Source organism: Maylandia zebra, linkage group LG5, assembly GCF_041146795.1.
Source record: "Maylandia zebra isolate NMK-2024a linkage group LG5, Mzebra_GT3a, whole genome shotgun sequence".
NCBI classification, from domain to species: Eukaryota; Metazoa; Chordata; class Actinopteri; order Cichliformes; family Cichlidae; genus Maylandia; species Maylandia zebra.
The window spans coordinates 5790287-5815420 of NC_135171.1; the positions used below are offsets into that span (position 1 = coordinate 5790287).

The 25134-nt window shown below is 40.5% G+C and overlaps 1 protein-coding gene and 1 long non-coding RNA gene across 8 annotated transcripts in view; both read left to right on the forward strand.

The window, feature by feature from the left end:
• LOC143418559 (uncharacterized) overlaps window positions 1–25134 on the forward strand; it is a 78159-nt gene that overhangs the window by 13185 nt on the left and 39840 nt on the right. The gene's annotated exons all lie outside the window — the stretch shown is intronic.
• Window positions 328–25115, forward strand: helz2b (helicase with zinc finger 2b). Of its 7 annotated transcripts, none has more exons than XM_014407386.4 (20): window positions 333–470; window positions 8161–9607; window positions 10471–11192; window positions 12039–12146; window positions 13446–13954; window positions 14046–14678; window positions 14977–15775; window positions 15937–16012; window positions 16118–19544; window positions 19662–19747; window positions 19861–19983; window positions 20059–20214; window positions 20317–20461; window positions 20552–20680; window positions 20868–21060; window positions 21553–21699; window positions 22434–22643; window positions 22760–22916; window positions 23405–23572; window positions 24228–25115. In XM_014407386.4, the coding sequence occupies exons 3-20, from the start codon at window positions 11055–11057 to the stop codon at window positions 24338–24340; spliced, it is 7317 nt and encodes a 2438-aa protein (XP_014262872.1). In that variant the 5' UTR covers window positions 333–470; window positions 8161–9607; window positions 10471–11054; the 3' UTR covers window positions 24341–25115. The 7 variants fall into 7 exon arrangements, with proteins under 7 accessions (XP_014262871.1, XP_014262870.1, XP_014262872.1 ...); XM_014407381.3 differs by having other exon boundaries at window positions 11009–11192; XM_014407383.3 differs by having other exon boundaries at window positions 11009–11192; window positions 23438–23572.

The following is a 25134-nucleotide window of genomic DNA, read 5'->3' on the forward strand; positions in this document are numbered from 1 at the left end:
CTGAAAGGCACAGCCAATCGCATTGGCCATATTTGTCACATGATATAGGACTCCAGTAGAGAACGTAATTTAACTCTTTCTGCACCGCTGGGTGAATGCCAAATCTACGCCCTTGGTCTTTAATAATAATGTTTTTAAAAGTACATAATCAGTTTGCAGCAAGCAGAAAAACAGGAATGGGGAGTAACCCGACTAACAATGCAGGAACAACATAAAGAATACAGGAAGCTGCAGGTAATAGAAACAACATTTTTTTTCGATGACCAAGCATTTGTCTGTGAACAAATGTGGGTGGGGTTAAGGTCGTGTTTATTATATCCAAACTGTTGCTGACGGAAGAGACGAGAAATGAAACTTAACTGAGACCGACGGTTGCAGCCAAAATGAGTCCAGGGTATGCTATCCAAGTCCCGCTGTTGTCGATCAGACTCACATTGGGATCAGTTGACAAATAGGACCTTGGTTTAACGGTAAGCATTATTAGTGGTATTATTATTAGTAGTAGTAGTAGTAGCAGTAGAAGTCTCATTATGTGTATACAAAATGATTCTAAACGTGAATGTGGATTTTTTTTTTTTTTTAATGGCCGGTATTCGGCATTTTCTCATGGTTATCAAATTGTTTATAAAACATTGGACAGTGCGAAACCGACTGTTAATGTCACACTTCAGTAACTCTAGTTTCTTTATAAGTTTTATTATAATAAGTGTTTTTTTTTCTTGTTCCTCTGGAACCATTATAATAGTAATAATGTAAATTATGCTCTGTGTGATGACACGACCAATGTATATCATAACATCATACGCTTTTCAGGTGAAGTCTTGTTTTTTTTATTTTTTTAAAGAAGTCAATAATCAGTTTTCAGCTAGCAGAAAAACAGAAATGGGAGGGAGGCTGAAGCCCCTGCATCATCAGACTAACCGTGCAGGAACATCATAAAGAATACAGGAAGCTACTGTTAAAAGGAGCAGCATTATTGCTGCTGACGCAAAAGAAGAGAAATGAAACTTAAGTAAGACTCCAGCTGAGTCCACGCGATGCTGTCCAAGGACATCAGTCAGTGAAAATATTAATGGTATTATTATTATTATTATTATTATTATTATTATTATTATTATTATTATTATTATTATATGGGGAAGCCCACGTTACACCTGGTATTGTATTTAAAGATGTGTAATTACGCCATCTAGCGGACTTTAGACCCGCTTTACTTTTTCTACGTGGTTATTTATTGTATATAAATACAGACGTTTTAATAATGGTGGTGGCAAATGTCACTACTCGGCAGCCATCTTGAAGCGCATCGGGGCACTTCCTTAGGCAGTTATTTAGAAGCATTATCTCAATAAGTTTAAATTTCAGTGGTCATTAGGGTAACTGTCTATATATCACAGGTCTAATTTTATAAATATGGTTTTGCCCCATAGATTTAATTTCTGGGTTTATGAGTTATATTTTCTTATGATGTTTCTGGTTAAACACTGGTAGCTCAAATGCGAGAATCCTTTACAGACAGAGAGAATTCTTAATAGAAATCTGAGGGAGTTTAGTAAGCATCTTGAGTAAGTGACCTACAAACTGACAGGCTAATGCAGAGGCCGGGGTTCAAATTCACTTCAATTTGCCGTTTGCCTCCCCCTGCTCTTTCTCTCAGCTCCCAGCTGTCTGGTCTTATCTCCACTGCACTGTCGCAGTAAAGACACAATAGAAAAAACAAACTAAAATACCTGGAGCCACCAAATTTCTGAAAAGCAATAGCTTCCTCTACCACCCTAAGTAGACTATAGACTGCATATCTAGGTAGACTTAGTGCTTAGTGATTCTCAAAAAACTAGGAAAAACTTAACTTTGATTTTTGGTGTGGTTTGAATCCAGATCTCAAAGGGCAACTGTTGTTGCATAATTTTGTTTCAACACATTACACAATGTACAACCCCTCAACAAATTGAGAAACCACAAGATTTGCAAGATTTGCAAATTTCATAAACCCATATGTTATACACAATTAAAGCATAATTGGGGAGGGCTTGCATTTTTCAGTAAGACAGTGCTTATTGCAGCCATAGCTCCTACTACAAAGAAGACCCTGGGTGCTAAACTGCTTTGCCTACAGTCCAGAAGTGATTCTCCAATTTACTTAATCCATTTACTTAATATTGTAAACTGAATGTAATCAAAATTGTACTTAATATTAAATATGGCAAATGGCCTGTATTTGTATAGCGCTTTACACTGCATTCAGTCATCTTGAATGTGTGTGTGAACAGTGTTGGTCAAATTACTTGAAAAAAGTAATCAGTAACTAATTACTGATTACTTCCCCAAAAAAGTAATCCCTTTACTTTACTGATTACTTATTTTCAAAAGTAATTAATTACTTAGTTACTTTTTAAAAACACGATTTACAACTAGGGCTGCCACGATTAGTCGACTAGTCACGATTATGTCGACTATTAAAATCGTCGACGACTGATTTAATAGTCGACGCATCGTTTGAAGCTTTGTAAGATCCCAAAGGACGCAGGAATGAGTAGTAGGATTTAAGAGTGTAATAACGGACTGAAACAGAAGATGGCAGCACTGCATGTACAAGGATGCCAGCTGCCGTTAAACCCCGAAGAAGAAGAAGCTGTGTCCCAGAATTCATAGCGCAGCCCAGCGCAGTTGTCAACAATGGTGGCAGCTAGTTAGTTTTAACTTTACTCTTATTATTCTTTCTGGGTCACAAAATAAACGTTTAACATATTTTCAGGCGAGAATGTAGCTGTGTAAACCTCAAATATCTGCTCAGTTTATCAAGACACCACGTATTTTCAAAAGCGCTCCGACGTTTTCGGAGACGTCTGTTACCTACTAGCTCGTTAGCTAGGCGGGGGCAAGGCTAACTAGAGCCGTGAGAACACCGGACTCCCGGCAAATCGTTTTCAAACCCACCGCCGTCTTTCACTAGTCAGGTTAAACATATATATAAGTCACTTAGATAACTTAAAAATGTTATTGTTTGGCTTTCTTTAGTATTTTATTTGTTCCTGAGTAAATCGGTTTGGCTGAGATTAAAGTTATAGTTTTTGCACAGCTAAAACTGTCAAGCAGACAGCTGATTGTCAGAAGTGTGAGACGCTGGAGAATATACTCCGGTGTCCTGTTATATTTTAGAAAGCAAGGAGTTTATTAAACTTCACCGAAACAATCTGCAAATTTCATTAAAAATTTATAAACTACCATCTTGTCTTTATTTTTAGTTAGCACAAACACTTCAAGCTGTAAGCTAATGATAGTTATATAAGACCAGATGCTTCTGGTGCAATAAGCTGTACGCTGTACATCCAATGGATGATGATCTGATTAGTCGACTAATCGCAAAAATAATCGGTGACTAGTCGACTAGCAAAATAATCGTTTGTGGCAGCCCTATTTACAACCTGAATAGGTGATAAAGCGATAGATCTTTCAGCCCAATTCGACTTTTTCTGCATAATCATCATACAAAATGTAATCAAATGGAAAAGTCTCTTTTTAAAACTTGTTTTATTAGTTTTAATCTTTTAACTTCATGCATCAAGCATAAATGTAATTATATGCAACATTCTCTGACTGGAAGAAATTTGTTTAATATTTAAACCTATTTTCTGCACATTCCAGCACATTTTTTTTGTGTGTTTACACTCACTCTTTCAAATAGATGCAAGTAAAACACAGCAGAAAATAAATAAAGTCAAAGACTAGCGGTCCTTTTGCTCTATTTTCACCTGTAAAGCAGGAGTAGGGTAGGCGGAGGTTTACCCTGGTGCAGGTGTGCCGCAGAAGTCAGAGGAAGAATCCGCGAGTTTCTCTGTGAATTTCCCATTACGTGGTAGCTACTCGGTGCTTGTTCGGAAGTTTAGGGGGTTTTTTTGCTGTAAAAAGAAGTTTTCTTCCCACGCACAACGGACACTAATGTTTTTGTCACTTTTTATGGAATCAAACTCAAAGTAAGATCAGTACTTCCACGCTTTAAACGCTGCACGCTCATACTCTCGCCCGCACTGATATATTATCCATTGTTGCTCTGCACACAGCTGTTGTCACGAACGTCACACTTGCTTACGTCACTGTCATGAGACATTCTCGCAAAAAAATCACGTTTTTAGTAACGCAGCGTTCCTACGGGAAAGTAACGGTAATCTAATTACCGTTTTTGCAATAGTAATCCCTTACTTTACTTGTTACTTGAAAAAAGTAATCGTTACTCCCCAACTCTGTGTGTGAATCATTCAGTCATTCACACACACATTGGTGATGGCATGCTACATTGCCACTGTGATCAATTGAATAACAATGCCTGGCAGCATGGCGCACTGACAGAGACAAGGCTGCCGGACACTGGCGCCACCGGGCACTCTGAGGTGTGCAGTAGGCAACCAGTTGGCGACCAGTAGGCGACCGAGACTGTCTGCGCCAGGGCTCGAACCAGCAACCTTCCGATTACAAGATGAACTGCCAACTCTTGAGCCAGGTTCCAGTTTCATGTTCCCAGTGCCTTTGTTGTTTGTTTTTCCCTTCGTTAATAAATACTCACCTGCACCAGAACTGCCGCGTCCTGGTCCTAAATATTCCACACGGCTTGCCCTGGCAAACCGTGACAGTACGAACCAGCCACCATGGACCCAGCGGCAGTAAATCCGTCCGAGGAGCTCCGGGACGACACTACATATAATGTGGAGATTCTCCTTGGGCTGTGGCTAGAGAACCCTCCAGAGGAGCTTCGCCGCACCGTGGAAAGTCGGCTACAATGGCTCTTTTCTGGCCTGCCATGGCTTCTGAAGTCGCTTCCTCCGACCATGCAGGCTTTTCTCCAGCACACACCGCACCTTCTCTCAGCCACTCCTGCCTCGCTGCCCGACTCGCCGGATGTGATCTTGCCCGGCCCGTCGGAGCCGTCTGCGGGGAGGAAACGCCGATCGCACACTCTTCTCAGCTAGCTGCCCCGCAGCCACACTCTGCTCGGCCACCAGTGTCTCCCTCTTTTCAGTGCCTCCAGTGTCACCTGTAGTTCAGGCCCCTGCGCCTCCAGTGTCACCTGTAGTTCAGGCCCCCGTAGCTCCAGAGTCACCTGTAGCTCAGGCCCCCGTAGCTCCAGTGCCCCCGCTACCCGCAGCTCCAGTGCCCCCGCTACCCGCAGCTCTGGCTCCAGTGTCACCGGTCTCACACACTCACTCTACGCAGGGAGAAAGTCTAAGTTCCAGTCAGGGAATTTCTCGCGCTTTAGCTGCTTCAGGCACCGTTCTGCACTCCAGGGCTTCCCCAGAGGCTAGGTCTCAGTCCCCGTCTCAGATTCTGGACCCCTGAAGTCTAAGCAGCCACCTGAGAACTGCACCATGTCAGCATTGCCTGGGCAGAGCCCGTGCTCAGTGCATTGCCAGTCGCCTTTGTGTCAGCTAGTGGCCTCCATGACTGCTGGCTTAGTGATGACTTCGTCTCCTGTCTCCACAGGAGGGTCCAAGGGACCGCTCCGGCCTTCGTCTCCTGTCTCCGCTGGAGGGTCCGAGGGACTGCTCCGGCCTTCGTCTCCTATCTCCGCTGGAGGGTCCGAGGGACCGCTCCGGCCTTTGTCTCCTGTCTCCGCTGGAGGGTCCGAAGGACCGCTCCGGCCTTTGTCTCCTGTCTCCACTGGAGGGTCTGCAGCGCCTCTGGCTTCCACGCCGCCGCCTGCAGCGCCTCCGGCTCTGGCTTCCACGCCACCGCCTGCAGCGCCGCCGCCTGCAGCTCGTCATCCTCGCCTGGCCCAGCCTCCGTGTCTTCAGCGTCGCCTGGTCCAGCCTCCATGTTTTCAGCGTCGCCTGGTCCAGCCTCCGTGTCTCCGCCTTCAGTGTCGCCTGGCCCTGCCTCGTTTGGGTCTGCAGCTAAACGGCCGCTTTCTAGGCCGCTGGCCAGGCAACTGGCCAGGCGCCATCGCCGTCGTGGGCGGTTCCCAGACCCTCTTTGCCTGAGTGGCCGCCGTGGCCTTCCGCACGGCCGGCTCCGGCTTCCACGCCGCCGCCTGCAGCGCCTCCGTCTCCGGCTTCCACGCTGCCGCCTGCAGCGCCGTCTGGTCCAGCTGCAGAGCCGTCAGCCTCGTCTGGTCCAGCTGCAGCCTCGTCATCCTCGCCTGGTCCAGCTGCAGCCTCGTCATCCTCGCCTGGCCCAGCCTCCGTGTCTTCAGCGTCGCCTGGTCCAGCCTCCGTGTTTTCAGCGTCGCCTGGTCCAGCCTCCGTGTCTCCGCCTTCAGTGTCGCCTGGCCCTGCCTCGTTTGGGTCTGCAGCTAAACGGCCGCTTTCTAGGCCGCTGGCCAGGCAACTGGCCAGGCGCCATCGCCGTCGTGGGCGGTCCCCAGACCCTCTTCGCCTGAGTGGCCACCGTGGCCTTCCGCACGGCCGGCCCCCGGACCGCCATCGCCTGAGTGGCCGCCATTGCCTTCCGCACGGCCGGCCCCCAGACCCTCCTCGCCTGAGTGGCCGCCGTTGCCGTCCGCACGGCCAGCTCCCGGACCCTCTTCGCCTGAGTGGCCGCCGTTGCCTTCCACACGGCCGGCTCCCGGACCAGTGCTGTCGCCGTTGCCTTCCGCACGGCCGGCCCCCGGACCAGTGCTGTCGTCGTCGCCGTTGCCTTCTGCACGGTCGGCCCCCTGAACTGTTTGGACTCCTGTGCTGGCCGGCCCCCTGACCTCTTCTGTTTTGGACTCTGTTTTCCTGTGCTCTGGTGTGCTTCTTTTCTTTTGGTTTGGACTCGTGTTTTGTTTTTATTTTTGTCTTTTGGCCTTCTAGTGCTCCTGTTTTGTTTTGCCTTTGTTAGTTTTACCCAGTTTAGGTTCCAGTTTCATGTTCCCAGTGCCTTTGTTGTTTGTTTTTCCCTTCGTTAATAAATACTCACCTGCACCAGAGCTGCCGCGTCCTGGTCCTAAATATTCCACACGGCTTGCCCTGGCAAACCGTGACAACGTTATTGTTTCGGTGAAGTGAATTTCTACAATACTGTTACTGTTAATTGTTCTCTCTGCACTGTTTAAATGCTTACATATACACACACAGTTACTGTCCCTCCACACATACGACTCGGTTCTGCTTCTATGCCCCATCTTTGTTTACTATTTCCCACCGAGGCTTCTAGACTTCTGATTGGCCAACATTTCTACACAGTTAGGAATATATCGCCACCTGTTGCTTTGGCATGTTCTTAGCAGCGTTTTCCTTCATTTTTGCGTTTACATGTGGACGGGATTATTTTTTTTAAACGAAAACGGAAAATCTCCGTTTTCAAAAATACCTGTTTACATGTGGACGTAGCCTTAGATTACGATGACCTGGATGACTGAGAACCTTCACAGACACTATGCTCAAAGCAGTTCAGCTCTGGTGTTTTCTCTGTATTATTTCAAAGTGTTTACCTTATTACCAAATCACAACAACAGTCACCTCAAGGTGCTTTATATTTAAAGCGTGACTGTTGTGATTTAGTGTTATACAAATAAAATGTAATTGAATTTAACTGAACAGAATCTAACACCAATAAAATGCCTATATATTACAGAGGAAAACATTGCTAAGAATAAGTCAATGAGATTTTGTTTTGTTAACACCAGAACATGCAATTGAAAATATACTGAAGTGAATTAATATACCTCTATAAAGACTAAAAACTGTATGGCTATTTTTAAATTGAGCTGCTGAAAGTAAACGGTTTATTTAAGTCTGTCTAACCCGGAATGTGCCCCACTTAGTTTGCCAGTGCTGGTTACTAGCATCAGCATGGAAGTGGAAATCTAAGTTGCAAAAACACTTGAAATGCACTTTCTATGAAGTATGAGACATTTTGTATCCAATAATAGTAGTTTTGAGAATTAAATTAAATGTACATTGCTTCTCTTCACATCCCCAACTAAGTACTTCACTAATCTATCTTTACTGTTATATCTTATTAGTATTTTAAGTATTCTATCTATTTTATTTATTGAATTTTATTGTTTTATTTATATTTTGATATTGCTAGGGATGATGCAATGATCGGGGACCATTCTTAATTTCGTTGTTCTCATGACAATGACAATAAAGTTTCTGATTCTGAAGATTAAATGGCTGAGTCTTAGTAGATAATTTCTGCAGTGACTGAACACACTTCTTATAATTCTCTTTTTTTTTCCAGACACATTCAGGCCAAGCAAGAGATTCATCACCCACAAGACATTTCAAGGGTCATTATACATTTTTGTATTCAGTGCCTGGTTTAAAGATTATGATTGTATCAAAATGTCAGCAAGTGCTTCCAGACTGTCTCCTCTTTTATTGGTCTATGACCTCAAACTTGTTTGCACTCAGTGCTGTGTCAAGGAACAAGAAATTACATATAGATTGAAATCAGTTCAACACAAGTGCGGACACAATGTCCTGCTCTGCAAAGCCAAAGGTGGCATTAAATGGAGGCCCGTTTCTAGACGGCCAATATTTCCAAACCCAAATAAGTATATGGCCTGTTGGTACTATGTAGAGGGGCGTGGTTGCACCCAGCACAAGAACCGGTGCACCTTTGCCAGAAGTGATGAGGAAGCTGCAGTGTGGACATTTGAAAAGCACCAGGGATTGGATCACGCACTTCTCTGTAATCTCATTGCTGAGTCTGAGAGAGGAACTTGTCAGGCTAACATTGATGAACCTCTGGGTGACCTCTTGGCAGATGTAGATTTAAAAGCTGTGTGTAATTTGTGCTCTGTCAAGGTAAATGAAATAACATACAACGTTCAGTCAGTTGTGCACAAGTGTAGAAGATCTCTGCTACTAGCTAAAGGCAAAGCCTCCGACCTATGGAAGCTTGTCTCTAAGCGACCTACACTTGCTCAAACTGTTTGTTACAAAGTGTGTAAATATATTGCTGAGGACTCCAGATGCACACAACACACGCAGGGTCGAGGATGCACTTATGCCAAAAGCCTTGAAGAGGCCACTGTTTGGAACTATCTTAGAGAGAAAAAAATGGATAAGAATGAGTTAATCAGACTTTTAACACAGTCTGTCTCATTAACACCAGAACATGCAGCTGAAAGCATGCTCCGGCACTTTTCAGGTGAATTCATTGAGGTCTGTAAAGACTGCTTTCAGGAACACCCACAAAAACTAACAACCAAAAGGTGGAATGATTTTTGTGCGGCAGACATAGCACATGCCTGGAACCCAGTCTTAGTTTATCACCTATCAGAGAACAGCAGGAAACATGTCTACAGTCAGGTGCGCCCGCTTCCCCCAAACTGTCAGTTTACATATTGTAGTTATGTAATACAAGGGAAGCCCTGCTGGCACACTGCCAGTGAATGCCAGTCTGCCCAAAGTGAGGTGGAGATGGCTGTGTGGAAAGCAGAGCATACCGGGCTCTGTGTTCGGCGTCACCTACTTCAGCTGAGTCAACCAGCGCAGACACAGCCCAGGAAAGTGACCATGTACTGCAAAGTTTGCCACCTGAGTCTTTCTTCCCCAGAGAGCTTCTATAAGCACTGCGCCTCTTTGGAACATGCCCAGTTAGTCGCCCAGGACACCACTACCAGGTGGAGAGGACGCGAGGTGCCACACAACCGGCGAGCTGAGCTTTGGCTTTGTGAGAGGTAAATGGCTCCAGTTTCTTTCACCATGAAGGTTCTGTAAGAAGGCTTTAAGCAAATACACCAAAGCTTTTTTTTTCTCAGTTCAGTTTAGTTTAAGCTCATTCTGTCATGTAATTTGTTCAAAGCAAGGACAAACAGATGTGGAACAAGTATTCAGATTCAGATCAACTGAATATTTTAACTAAAGTGGTTCTGTTGTCTAAATGTAACTAAACAGCAAGTGAGCAGAACTGAAATAGGACATAGTTTCATGAGTTATGCTTCCAGCACCTCATTTGCCAGCTTATAAGCATTCTAAAACTAATGTTAGCACAGTGGCATGGTGATTAGAAGTCTAAGGAGCTTGGAAAGAAAAGCGTCTGGACTTCTTTAAGTTGCTTGAAGACGTTTCACCTCTCATCCGAGAAGCTTCTTCAGTTCTAAAAGTCAAATGGTGGAGAGTCCCAGTTTTAAAAGTGGGAGTATCCCCCCAAAGAGGGACAAAAGACAGGGAGTCCTTTGATGACCTAATCAGATGAGCCAAGGTGTGAAAATGGGTGTGGGTCACAATCAGCCAGGGTTTCATGTATAGAGGAGTGGGTGAAATGCCTTCAAGCAACTTAAAGAAGTCCAGACGCTTTTCTTTCCAAGCTCCTTAGACTACGATGACCTGGATGACTGAGAACGTTCACAGACATATGGTGGTTAGAACTGTTACCTCACAGCAATGGTCCTGAGTTCAATTCCTCCATCAGGCCTTCTGTGTGGAGTTTGCATGTTTTCCCTGTGTTTGTGTGGGTTCTCTCCAGGTACCCCGGCTTCCTCCCACAGTCCAAAGACATGCAGTTAGTGTGGATAGATTGAAAACTCTCATTTGCCCATAGGTGTGAATGTGAGTGAGCCCTAAGAATGTGAGTTAGCCCTAAGACTACTGGGCTAGGCTGCAACCCCCCAGTGACCCTGAAAAGGATAAGTGAATCAATGGATATTATGAATATGATAATGACATCCATGTTATTTTCATAGATGGTTTACAAAGCATTGCTTAACATTTTTCTTTTATTTTTTACTTTAAAAATATTTAGTAAAATTTATTTAATTATTTGATATCGATGTATATTGTAAAATGTATTTTTGTCAAGGAGCAAAATTCATAATCATAAACTGTTTTCATGTTCTGTCATACCATAGTAACAATCATTACAGGAAGGGAAATGTGTTTCAAATTACTTTATTTGTTTCACTCTAATCAGATAAGTTTATATCTTCTATGTTAGGGAACAACAGAAAAATATAAAGAATTTAAACCTAATTGTTTATGTCTATAGTGGTAAAAATCATTGAAGGACCATTTCCATTTCTTTTGCTAATTTGACTGATTCATTTCACTTATTATTTGTCGAACTTGTCATTTGATCCTAGACCCCAAACTTGTGAGTACGGCAGTAAGTGCCCAAAAGCTCATTCTATGGAAGAGCTGCAGGAATGGATGATGCGTGCTGCAGAAGAGAAGGAGATCAAACATAACATTCAAGCCCAGGGTCTCATGTCTTATAATGATATGCTCTTGGAGGAATACAAAAACAGCAGTAATGAAGTGTACATTGTAAGTATAAGGCTTGAATCCACTGTAAACAATCTTCATATTGTCTTGAAGAATTTTGTATTTGATAGGGTATGTTGGTGGATCAACAAGGTATGCTACAGTCTTTGGCAGCATTTCCATCACAGGAATTTTCTCCAGTTACTGAAAGCACACAGGCTGAAATTAAGCATAAGGGTAATGACTTTTTGCAACTGTGACATGTTGCAGCCCTTAACATTTTTGACTGACAAGGTTGTTGTTTCAGTCCAGGTTCTAGAATGAAATAACTTATGGTATGGCTGAAATTTGTGCTAAAGCCAACAAAGTGTGACCAGGCATGCTATAGCCAGAAGTGATAAATACAACTTGTGCTTTACATTTTGTCACAAAGTTTTTACAAGGATGGAAAAAAAATAATTTCTTGAGGAAATAGCCTGTCAATTTTCAATTTTTAAACAACGAGTTACAACATAAACCGCTTGCACACAAACATCAACATGTGCAGACTGCTCCAGTGTGTTATGGAGGGGTGGGAGTCATTATCTATGAATGGCAGCAAGTCTTGCCACCATTCTGTCACTGATCACCTCCACCAGAGTGGCGATCTCATGCCAACAACAGACTCGGCTTTCCTGATGAGTTTGTTTGGTCTGTTTGTGTCCTTTGCTTTAATGCCTGCACCAAAGAAGATGGTGCTCGCAACAACAGACTGATAAAATATATAGAGCAGCAAGCCTGCCCAGAGCATAATTAGCTGACTTAATGCAATGAATCTTACTTTTTACATGTTGATTTATGAGTAGAATTTTTTTATTCATCTTTTGACTATTCTAAATGATGTCTTTCACTTTTTCAAATGCTGAACAGATGTCTGAACATGTTGACGATGTCAGCATCTCTTGCGATGAAGATTCAACTGTGGAGTGTCAAGAGATTAATGCAACACTAAAATGGAATTTTCAAATTGAGACAGAGGTAAGACTTAATGTTTTTTTTATTTTCAGAAAACATGTTCATTGCAGTTTTTTTGTTTCAAGTGTGAAATTTGTGTTCCCTGTGTCCAAGCACAGGTTTCACTATTTTGGGACCACAGTCACGAAAATAGTGAAATTTGCGCAAAATTGGACTCACACAATCAGCATAAAAGAAGCCAAACTTTTCGTTTAATAAAATGTATCTCAGAATAATGACACTAATGGCAGAATCCTCCAGCCTTGAAACAACACATTTTCTAAACACTGTTTGAATGCTTGAGCCTTGATAGGGTCTAATAAGTCCAATTGCATCCTGGGGGAGGCTGGGGACCTGCAGTCTGAGTAGACCATGTTTAATTAACATCTCCTTTACAGAGGTAGCCTATTACAGCAGAAGCCTGAGAAGTTTACCACTGCTAGAAAACAGCAGTGATAGAGGAAGCTGTAAGGTTGAAAAAGGATTGGCTGGCACAGGGTTTTCCTGAAGCAAAAAACAGTTTTTCTTCAGTTACTACTGAAGAAAAAACATGGATGTATGAAGTGTCTAGGGGAGCTATAACTAAAGCTTTTTGTTTGGCCTCAAGTTCTAACAAACAATCTGGTAACTCAAGAAGGAGAAACAGGGCTTGGCTGTTCACACATGGAGACTGGTGATCCCAAACAGGAACTTGGTTTAATAGTGGAAAAATACTGGGGAGCTCCTGAACCCAAGCAACGCATCCTCAGTACAGAAGGCAAAGTCTGAAGACCTACCTGGGGGAAATCTTGCAAATTTTCCAGTAGTTAGTTGTGGTAGTTGCAAAACTCCTCAATGGCAAGGTGTAGGATGTGAATGAGATTTTGTGATGAGATGCTAAAGTCTCTGAATGTGGTTTAGGCTGACTCCCCGTTCAGTGTTGCGGAGAGGTACCTCAAAGGTGTTTTAAAGGGTCCATTAAGAAACATTAATTACTATGATTTTTAAATAATGGTTCATTGGTGATTAATAGTAAATTTATATGTCTGAATAAAAAAATATGTAAAAAAGAAAAATGAAAAAAGGTTGTTGTTTTTTTCCTTTTTCTTTTTTAAATAGTTTTTTATTTTTTGCTTTTATTTGAATAACAAGGATATTTCTGAGTAACCCCAAACATCTGAATGGTATTTTAGACTGAACAAAGTAGACTTTCAGGCTTTAACAGTTAGATCTTTTACCAAAACACTAATTTTGTGTGGTCTGGTTTCACTGCTCAATGCAAAATTTGTATTGCCCAAGAAAGGTTCGAATTATGTTACAGTATCCAAATTTGTGTTCAAACAGAGAGAGCTTGTGCATGTGGCATTGCTAAAGCAAGAACCAGGAGCTTCGTTCACCCTTGGTGATGCAGATTCCGAACCTTGCATCTACTCATCAGGTGAACCTTTTCTCAGGGAGGATGGGACCTATGACATTACCCTATCATTCACATCCATCAACCCAGGCTTGTACAGACAATGGTTAGTGCTTGATTTTGACATGAGACCAGTGCTCTTGAAAAAACTCAAAGTCAGAGTAGGCCATTCAGTAGTCACTGAACAACCAGCTGTGAGCAGTGGAGCAAGATTTCAGAGTTGTGAACGTTGGCACAGAGGGAACAGGATAATCATCCCATGTTCGTCGAGGACAGAAGAACAGGATGAGTTATTAAAGATGTACAAGCCTCCACAGATTAGTTTCCTGTATAAATCCTCCCACAACATTCAAACACCACTGAATAATGAAAACTACAAAGAAAGAATGCACCATTTCCTCTACAATGAAGAATGTGCAGAAGACCAGGTTGTTTCAAGGTAACAGGTTTTTGTATATCATTTAAAATTTTCTGTTTGAATTTGCACATATACTCAGTTGCCTAAGTTTTTTTTTTTCATATTTTTTTAGACTAAATGTTTGTGGAGAAATTACAGCACTGGATACATTATACAGTTTGCAGTTTGGTGTGGAGGCTCCTTGGGGGCAACTTTTTGGTGTTGTCTTGATTCCTTGTCACATTACACAAGACAGCCCTGAGGGACTGACACTACAACGAAGCATCCGATCTGCCCTGATAGCCCCTTTAACTTCTCGCCCAAACTCTAAAGTCTATGAAGCAAGCGTGTTGCCATACAAAACAACTGAGAATAAACTTTTTTTGCTACTGTCAAAGCAATGTTGCTTTGATCTTGCACTAAAAAGAAATGAATCATATCAAATGGAGGTGCAATTCCAGCTGGACCGCCTCAACTACTGCACCATGCACAGGGCTGTCGATCTTCTTCCCGATACAAAGACTGTGCTGCCAGTCCTTAAAAGTTGTGTAATTCCTGTTGGTAACATTACCTGTGAAAATCTCAACACAAAGCAGCAATTAGCAATTGAATTTATCACAGGGAATTCTAATGTCAAAAACTTTGTGGCACCCCTCCTGATTTATGGACCTTTTGGAACTGGGAAGACATTCACCCTTGCAACAGCAGCCAGAGAGCTTTGTAAGGATCCTCAGAACAAAGTTCTAATTTGCACCCACACCAACAGGTAATATATTGAAAATATATGCATCAGTCTGGGCAGTTTTCTCTTTATTCAAAGTTTGAATAATTTTAGACTTATTCAGAGTCTAAAATTGGGTTAAACTTTGTTCTAAAGTGAAGGGTTGGTATATCTCAGTTAACATTACACTTTGGTAATATTTCAACAACATTTTAATAACTATACATTTCTTTAAAGAACAAATCATTTCTGAGTAGATAGAGCAGGTCACTAACTAGAAGGCACTTAAGCACAGAAAAAAAATATAATCAAATGCTAACATTTACTTGTCATTTCCTTTCAGTTCAGCAGATCTATATGTCAGAGAACATTTCCATCCAATCATCAGCAAGAAAAATGGTGGAATCAGGCCAATCAGAATAAAAGCAAACAAACAAGGGACTGCTTTGCATGCTACTGATAGCATTACTTTGAAATACTGTCTCCTTTCAGAAGAAGGACATTATTTTCTACCACCTACAAAAGCTGCTCTAGATCAGCACAACATAATCATAACTACCACAACCATGGCAAGACATTTTCATGACCTAAATCTTCCAGAGGGATACTTCACCCACATTCTGATTGATGAAGCCTCTCAGATGCTAGAATGTGAAGCCCTAATGGCCCTTGGTCTTGCTGGGTCAAACACAAGAGTTGTTCTAGCAGGAGATCACATGCAAATGGGACCAAAGCTTTTGTCCGTGCCTGACCATGATCGTTCCAATCACACACTCCTCACTCGCTTGTTCCACTATTATCAAGGCCAAAACTGTGATGCTGCTAAGAAAAGCAGAATCATTTTGCATGAAAATTATCGCTCAACCAGAGAAATTGTGGAGTTTGTCGCCACCCATTTTTACGTTGGTAAAAATGATTTCATCAAAGCTGCTGGAGATGTTCCAGCTCCTACAAACTGCCATGCTCTGAAGTTTCACCATGTCAGGGGAGAGTGCCTCTTGGAGACAGTATCGATGTCTTGGTATAACAACGCAGAGGTGACAGAAGTGGTTGAAGTAGTGAAAGATATTCTTAAACACTGGCCAGCAAGCTGGGGTCACAAGGACCAAAGCTCAATCTGCATTCTGTCAGAGGGATTTCAGGTAATAACTTTTTGTGTTGAGTCCAGTTATAATCAGACTAAAAGATAAACATTAATCACAGTAATGATAAATACAGGACTTTAAGATTAATTTCAAGACACACATGTAAAGATATGATTAATAACATTTAATGTTTTTTCATTGATTTCCTTGATTTATAGGTTCCTCGAATTAGGACAGCACTTTCAAGCAGAAACCTTGCAAACATCAAAGTTGAGAGACTTGCAAATGTTCAAGGTAAAGACCCCTTGCCAGATTCTTCATTACTGTAGACAGAAAGGTAGTCTAAACTAACATCGCTATTATTAACATTTTCAAATAACACCTTGCATGTGTCAACAGGAAAACAGTTCAGAGCAGTCATAATGACAACTGTGCAAACACGTGACAGCCTAAAAACATCTCACCTGCCTGGTCTGGAGATGTTCAATGATGCCCGTGTTTTAAACACTGCGATGACAAGGGCTCAATCCCACGTGGTTGTAATTGGAGATGCTGCCGCCCTGTGTTGCTTTGGGAAATGTTCAGGAATCTGGAAGAGTTTCATAAACCACTGCATCAACAGCAACAGTGTTGCACCACAACATTTCACTAAAGAGTTCTTTGAACAAGATATTATGGAAACTGTAAAGTTTCAGAAGTTCGAACATGTGGATGAGAGCCATACTCTAGATGATGCGATTCTTAAAGAGCTGAAAGATGATTATGAGCAACTGAAAGCAGATGAAGACAGTTTGGAATTTCAGATGACCTTTTCAAATCACGATGGGTCAAGGGCACTATACAATTTCACCGATACTGGCACAGATCTTTTAAAGATGTGTAAAAAACAACCGGAGATTTACAAACATGGGAAGTTTTTCAGGGAATCACACAGGAAAGGCTACGTCATACCATTTCATAATCCGACCAAACAAATAAGCATCGTGGGACAGGCAAATCTTGGTAAGGCCTTTACTGGAGATCAAGTGGTCCTCCACAAAACAGAAGTTGTAAGCATCACCAAGAAAGAAGAATCAGCACGTGTACTTCTGTGCCTGCTTGAGGATGAAGATCACAGCAAATCACGACAGAATTCTGAAAGCAAATTTATCAGAAGGATGATGATACCGATAAAAAAATCGGAGCCCAAAATATGTATACTGATTTTAAAGAAGAAGCGCAACTATATGCCAATATGGGAGGAAATTGATGGAGAATGGACAGTTGCAACACAAAAGTATATTGATGAAAATCTAAAACAGAACAGTCTATTCAAGGTGCAAGTGATTTGCTGGAACAAAGACAATTTTTTTCCATTGGGGTACATCATAGATATTCTTCCAGTTGGCAGCTCTTTGGATTCTGGACTAAAGATCCTGAATGAAGAATTCAAAGTTGCATACCATCCATGCAAATCAGACAAGGCTGTTTACAACACTGATGAAAACAATACAAACAGACAGGACTTGCGTAAGATAATCACTTTTACTGTGGATCCTGCAAAAGCAAAGATCCTGGATGATGCTATCAGCGTCAGGGAACTTGAAGATCATTACGAATTGGGACTCCATATTGCTGATGTGGCAAGTGTTGTGAAGCCAGGTGATGATTTAGATAGGGCTGCAGAACAAAGTGGCACTACCTACTACTGTGCTGAGGAGAAACCTATTTACATGTTTCCCCAGGACTTGAGCATTCAACTCAGTCTGCAAGAAGGTCAAGATCGCAGGGTGGTCTCACTGATGTTCAAAGCAGAAAAGGATACAAATAAGATAACAGGAAAACCCAAATTTCAGCTGTCTACAATCAACTCTGACAAGCAGCTGTCATATTTAGAGGCAGAGGACATCATCTCCAAAAGCTATAAAGAGACCCCCAAATGTGATACTGTTGAGCATTGTGTAACGGTTGCTTATTGTTTTGCAAAAGCTCAAAGGAAGATAAGACTTGAATCTGATTGGGCTTATTCTCAAACCGATGCTGACAGATTGCCCGGGCAGCGCAAAGCACATCTGATGATTGAAGAGCTTGCTGTGTTATTTAACCAACATGCATCCAAGACTTTGATCAGCTGTGACAAAACCAGGTATTCCACACCACTTCGCTGTCAGGCAAAACCAGATCCTGTAAAGGTAGAAGAATTCAAAGAGGAATGTGGAGAATTTATACCATTGTCTTTTCTCGTGCGGCACAAAGTAGACCATGAACAACAAAGCCCAAAGTGTCAAAACTTTCGCATACTCCCTGAAGTGTGGAAAGAAATTGTTGCAGCTACCAGAACAGATGATACAGACAAAATGATAGATCTAGTTGCTGCTGACGAAATCCACCCTCTGGTACAACCAGTCACTCAAAAGTTCAGAAGGTGCTTCAGTAAAGCTTACTTCATCTGTTCAAAATCATCTCCTGAGGCAGAAATAGGGCATTATTCTCTGAACCTAAAGTCTTACACAAAAGCTTCCTCACCAATACGGCAGTACATGGATGTCATCTTGCAAAGACTCTTGCATTCTTACATATGTAATACAGATGTTCAATACACTAAATCAAAGATCATGGCTTTGTGCAGTCAATTTCAGGAGAGCCTCAAGAATGCCGAGAAGTATGAACAGAAGGCTGAGCAAATTTCATATGCAGTGAGCATGAAAAAACAAAGTGCTTCAAAGATAGCCTTTGTTGTTCATGCAAATCCTGAAGAAGACAGTTTTGCAGTAGCATTTCCCTTTAACAAGAACATATTTGTTGGGAATTTGCGAATTATGTACAAAGATTTGCAACTAGACGATCAACCATTTTACGATGAAGAAAAACACAGTGTCACTCTTAAATGGAAAAGGCGGATCTATTCAGCTGATGCCATGCAAATCCACCAAGAGCTGAAAATGATGGCAGATAGTCATCCTTGCATTGAGGTTCCATTGAGAGTATGGAAAGATACTATTGAGGCAATTGACAATGGAAAATTAGATCATGCAAAGCGTCTCATAATGCATGCTGATGCTGATTTGAAGGAACTGGGAAAACAAACTGTTTTGCCTCAGTCCTCTGAAGGTTACTATGTTCAGGCTGAAAAGTGTCTCTCTGAGGAGCAAGAAATACCAGAGATGCAAACTGAGCATTTTGTTGACATCCAACTCGAGTTGCAGCCAGGTGACATCCTACAGGTCCAATTGACTTCAAGCATTAAAAGAGGTTATCAAATGCCCACTGTTCAGTTGGTACACATTAAACCAAAGTTTGAAATGTGTGTTGACCATGTCAACAGCCCTATCACATGCTTCTCCAGATTGGCAGATATTCCTTCAAGGACTCATTACAATGATACCAAGGAGTATATACGGATCTGGAAACCTTTGTGTGAGATGGAATCTGCTGCCAATGCAGTGAATGAAAGTGATATCATTATCATTGAGAACCTCCAGGTAAAGTTTAACCAAGAGTTGGAAGGCATACTCAAAGGAAGCTTTTTCTTACCGCTACAATGGATCAACGAATGGGCCATTGAATTTAACCTTCGAAACTGCTTTCTGTGCATACGGAAAAGAGGTCTCAAACTGGAAACTTCAAATGTGGAAACTTCAAACGTGGAAAATTCCACCCTGGTAGACCCAAAAGAGTTCACATGGGTAGCCCATGGTTTCACAAGTAATGCAGAAAAATTAAAAAATGGTGGAAGTAAAGTGGAGTTCTACATTAGTCACCTGCCTATGGAGACCATTCCTGAATGTGTTTTTCAGAAAAACACTCATTTCACTGTTGAAATCATTCCAAAACTCATCCCTGACATGTAAGTTCAATTGTAGTTCAGTTTTATATTACATTGCTTACTGGATAGTTGAAACTTTTTTTCAGTTACAAATTTTCTTATTTTGATTGACACTGATTTACTTCTTTATTTATGTAGCCGGAAAGAAAATGCTGTAGTCAACATTACATCGGCATGTGACTTTGTTAAGGCTATAGCACTAGGGCAGCGCATTCCAAAAGAGGGTATGTCCATCATTCATCAATAAATAGTTTGATACTTATATCCACATTAGTTACACAGAAAATTACAAGCTCCAAACCCAGAATTTATTTAAATCTTTCGCATTGTCTTTCAGTTAAATCAAGCTTAAATATTGTGAGGAGAAACATAAATGGACTGCCAGAGCTGAACCAGAGCCAGCATCGTGCAGTAGATAAAGCTCTAAATAATACCTTCACACTGATACAAGGACCCCCTGGTAGGTGTGTCAACTTGTGTACCTTGATGGTTCATATTTTCTGCTAAGTCTTAAACCATTTTCTTTGCCTCTTAGGAACTGGAAAAACAGTAGTAGGTGTGTACATTGTACACAGTTTTTTTGAGCACAACTCTAAAAACAAAATGAAATTGGATGACCCAAAGGATAAGGAAAAGAAAAAGGTCATTCTCTACTGTGGGCCATCCAACAAGTCTGTTGATGTTGTAGCAGGCAAGTTATGTTGATTCTCTGCAGAATTTAATCTCAATTTCATCTTTGAAGTGGTCATCAAAACCCGTCGTGTTCCGTGTGTCTTTTATTGCTGTAACACAGGGTACTTAATGAGGTTTAAGGACAGCCTAAGGCCCCTCAGGGTTTACAGCCAAGAAGTGGAGATGCTTGATTTCCCCTTTCCAGACTGCAAGCTGCAGTTTTCCCAAAGAACCCTTCGCCAAGATCATTCCAAACCAGAGCTCAGGTACTGCAATCATATCAGTTGGTGACTAACTGCTTTTGGATTGTTTTGTTGATTGTTAATATAACACTGGCCTTTTTTACATTAATTTAGGGATATCACTATGCATCACCGCATGCGTCAGGACCAAAACATTTATTCAGTTCAAATAAGAGACTTTGATAAACGTATTAAACTTGCTTTTGAAAAAAAGGGAGAACTGACTGCTGAAGAAGTGAAAGAGTAAGTTTTTTTTTTTTTTTTTTTTTTTAGTGCCTGAAACATTATTTTTTGACCATTTAAATTAATGTATTGTTGGAAGATTTTGGAACATTTTTTAAATAAATGTTAGTGAAACTATTATTTGCAATAAAAGCAATCAATTTTGCATAAAAATCAGTTGAAGGAACTGTATGGATTGTTTTCCTAGATACAAAAACCTTCTCAGAGACGCTCGGGCATATGAACTACAACAGCATGACATCATACTGTGCACATGTACGCAGTCTTCCACCCCAGTCTTGACTAAGACTGTCACTGCACGTCAAATTCTAATTGATGAGTGTGCTATGGCCACTGAACCCCAGGCCCTGATTCCACTAGTCTGCAACAAACCAGAAAAGGTTTGGACATCATCAAATGCTGTGTTTCCTTCCTTGAGTTGCCCTGCTAGGCCTTTATAGAAACCACTGCTGCCTGTTCTGAGGTCTTTCTGCATTCTGTCTTCTTTAATAACTAAAAAGCATGCTCTCTTGGACTGAAACCAGGGGGTTTAAAGAAGTTTATAAAAAGAACCCCCATCAGTACTAAATGTGGTTAATAAGTAAAAGATAAAATGATGTTGCTTCATATTGCTGACAAGACATTTAAAAAAGATATACTTTTGCACAGAAACACACTAAGCAGTTTTCTGTTGGTTAGAAGTGTAAAACAAGGTTCAAGTGGTTCACCTAGGACTACTACTTCATTTTCATTTATGACTACTCCTAACTTCAGGGTATGATTTTTTGTAAATAAGACCCCAAAAAAGAGGGTGCCTCATCGCTGCTTTGACAGTAGTCACTCTATTGCTAGTTACTCACTCTGTCTTACACTATCACCAATATAACTTTCAGATTGTTTTGATTGGGGACCACAAACAGCTACGACCCATTGTGAGGAACGAATTTGTGAGGAAGCTTGGAATGGCCAAGTCTCTGTTTGAGCGCTACTATACAATCCATGAGAAGAGGGCAGTTATGCTGGACATCCAGTACAGAATGGTAAGAACATTAACTTTACACGATGTATAGCACATAATAAATATACTGGATTACAAAAGTTTAAGACCACATCAAAAATCTAATCTTACCATATTAAAGTTTTTATATATGCTAAACTTAATAAAGTACACACACATGCGCAATCCTGTATGTGTGTGGGGGGAATAGAACAAGAATTTAAACAGCAGATTAGTAAAATTGCCCGTGGGAACACATTTGTAGCCTGCCATGGAAGTAGGTTTCAAGTGATTCAGGTAAATTTGATCTACTCAACAGAGGCTTGTTCAAATCAATAATTTTGCTGTCATTATTCACCTGGATGCTTGACCTGCATGTCAGTCAATTTTTCATCAAAACATTGTTGGAAAAGTAAAACATCACTGACTATGTGGGGGTATAAATATGGCCTCAGTTATCAGATTTGAACAAACTTTTGGAGTCTCTGCAGCTCTATAGTTAAAGGGGGCCAAACAAATACGCTGTAACTATTTACTACTGACAGGTTTCACAGATTCACTCAAATCTTACTCACTCCATTCCTCACTCAAATTGTTTAGATAGAGAGTATCTTGCCTATATTAAGTCTAATTGACAATGCCAGATTAACAATTTGTTAGTATACTTATTAGTATAAGTATCTTGCCAAGTGGTCTCATACTTTTGGATTGCACTCTTTATACACTACATTGACTACCACATTCAAATTCTAACTAAACTGTTATTTACTTTGATAGCACGAGGACATATGTAAGTTCCCATCAAATGAATTTTATAATGGAAACCTGAAAACTGGAGTGGAACAGCAGAGGAGTGTCTTTCAAGTTGACCACAAGACAAAACCCATTGTTTTTGGGGATGTCAAAGGAAAGACGATAAGTCTAGTTGTCAACACAGCCCAAGGCAACCAAAACTCTAAAGCTAATCTTGAAGAGAGAAACAAAGTGGTACAGTATTGGATGTTCTTTTGTTTCCTCTTAAACAGTAACATTTAAATATAAAAAAGCAAAAGTTACTGTAAAGCTACTGGATGCTCAACTATTTCAATTTGGTTCTCTTGCAGATTACCATTGCTGAAAAGCTAGTGAAGACTGCCAGAATTGCACAGCAAAGTATTGTGATTTTATCACCTTATAATGCCCAGGTGTCAGAAATCAGGAATGAGCTGAAGAAAAAGAAGATGGAACAAATCCCAGTTACCACGATCACAAAAAGTCAAGGTGAGCTACTCTGTTACCCAACCACAAAACCTTTCCTAAAGTTTCCTAAAGAGGAAAGGCTTCAGAATATGTTTCAAAATATAGTAAAATATATTTAGAATAAATAAAACATTAAAACTATATCAAAATGTAATATAAGATAAACAAAACATAATTTGGAAAAAAGCCAACAGAACAAAAAAACTGTTCAGTTTAAAAAAGACCCATGTGTTGTAGTTTGCAGTTTGTTTTGGAATATAAAAGCAAATATAACTGACTTCATTTAATTCAGTTGACATGGAATTCTTTTTCTGGGTATGATTCAGGAATTTTTCACAAAATCATGAAACCAGAAGAACTACAACAAAGGATAATAACTAGGAAATTGGGGGATTAGGATCAGTTTGCATAATAAGCAATACTCAAAAGTGTCAAAGGATAGACACAGGAAAAAGTCAGTTATGCTGTTTAATGATAGCAAAATATGTGACAACAGTCTTGTCTTTTAGGAAGTGAATGGCGTTATGTCATCTTATCTACAGTGTGCTCTCTACCAAATGAAGAAATTGAGAAACAACCAGAAAGAAGCTGGCTTTCCAAACATCTGGGCTTTGTTGGTGATCCCAATCAGATAAATGTAGCCATCACCAGGGCCAAGGAGGGACTCTGCATCATTGGTGAGATAATGCAGCTGTGCAGATCTGTTTTTAAGAATTATGCAGACGTTGCTGAGCTCCTAATATACAGTTGTCTAAGAAAATCACTCTTGTTTACACTATTAATTGAGTTGTGGATTTTTTGAAATTACTACCACTGTCATATTCCTAACCTAGTTTCACTGAATAACCAATAACGATTATTTTAAAGCATGTTTTAAAACATTTTGGTAATTAAAACCTAAAATGTATTCAGTTATAAATATAATTTATTATTGTGTAGAGTAAACTATTCAATTCTTCATTATTGATACTCATAAGTCATAATAAGTTTTAATTTTAAACATTCACAATGCTACTTGTACATGGCAAATACCTCACCTGAGTAAAAAGTCTGACTTTGGTGCGTTGTCTGCAATTTGTAGGCAGCTTGTATGCAGGAGGCCATATTAGCAGTTGTAGTCTTGTTTCATATTTGCTTTTTGGGTGGTAAATGATGATGCAAATCAGCTGTATTGCCACTGTATTTTTGGCGAGACGTTTTTATACAGGTCAGTTTGATGACCAGATCATTATCTAGTTTTCAGCATCACTTTTTAAAAGTGGATGTTTCTAAATTCAGCAACATTACAAAGATGAACGAAGCAGTCTCTAACATGTGTCTATTGTTTCAAAGGTGACCAAGAATTGCTCATGTGCAGTCCAACTTGGAGACATCTCTTGAACCACTACACTCTTCACAATGCAGTGACAGGTGCAGACAAGATTTCAGTGTGTTCAGCCACCTGATTGATTCTGTGCTTTGTGAAGTTTGCAGCAGCAGACCAGAGCTCCTACGGGGAAGCTAGTACAATTTTATGATTTTTTTTTATGTCATTAGTTTTCTTCTTTTTTTTCAGTTCTGTTTTTAAGTTTATATTGGAAATATTTCTTTTATAACATTCACCTTACTCATTTGAAATATGAATAGTAAGTAGGAAATCCTACAACACTTCATTACATGAATTGCAAATATTGAATTTTGTATCACAGTGGATATTTCAGTTGTGTATCGCTAGCAGGAGACTTGGCATGTTATTATAGATCTTTTAAGTTAATTTAGGTATACTTGAGCTGTATGAACTATCAAATTGTCAGTAGTTCCTGCTTATTGATGAATTATTTTGTTTTCTTACCTGAAACCTTGGTTTAGCACTTAAACAGCCTCACCATTCAGTGAGCCTGTCACTGTTTTTAAGGAAATATTATAATATTGCTTTTTTTTTTAATTTTACATTTTTTTATATTGTATCTTCAGGGATCAGCTTTAGCTGGAATTTTGGACCAAAATCCTGGTTGTTTGTTGTATTGTTGTATGTATTGACATGTGTAAATTATAAGTTTGAATTTAAATGATATTGCTCCTTTATACCATGTTTCACATTGAACTCTGTCTTCAAATATATAGTGTAATAGTAATAATGCTCTCAAATTGATCAATATTCACTGTGGGTTTTGTCTTTGATTGGCTAATGAACTGTATTGAATAAATAATTAATAAACTGCTCAAAAAAATGTAAACACATCCAAACTCAATCATGCTG

What these genes read in the sequence shown, in the direction of transcription:
- helz2b (XM_014407381.3), top strand. Translation starts at nt 8,265, where the DNA reads ATGTCAGCAAGTGCTTCCAGACTGTCTCCTCTTTTATTGGTCTATGAC. An exon ending in ATTTTCAAATTGAGACAGAG is followed by an intron (nt 12,147 to 13,445) that starts GTAAGACTTAAT and finishes GTGTTCAAACAG; the next exon opens with AGAGAGCTTGTGCATGTGGC. An exon ending in GTCTGTTGATGTTGTAGCAG is followed by an intron (nt 20,215 to 20,316) that starts GCAAGTTATGTT and finishes GCTGTAACACAG; the next exon opens with GGTACTTAATGAGGTTTAAG.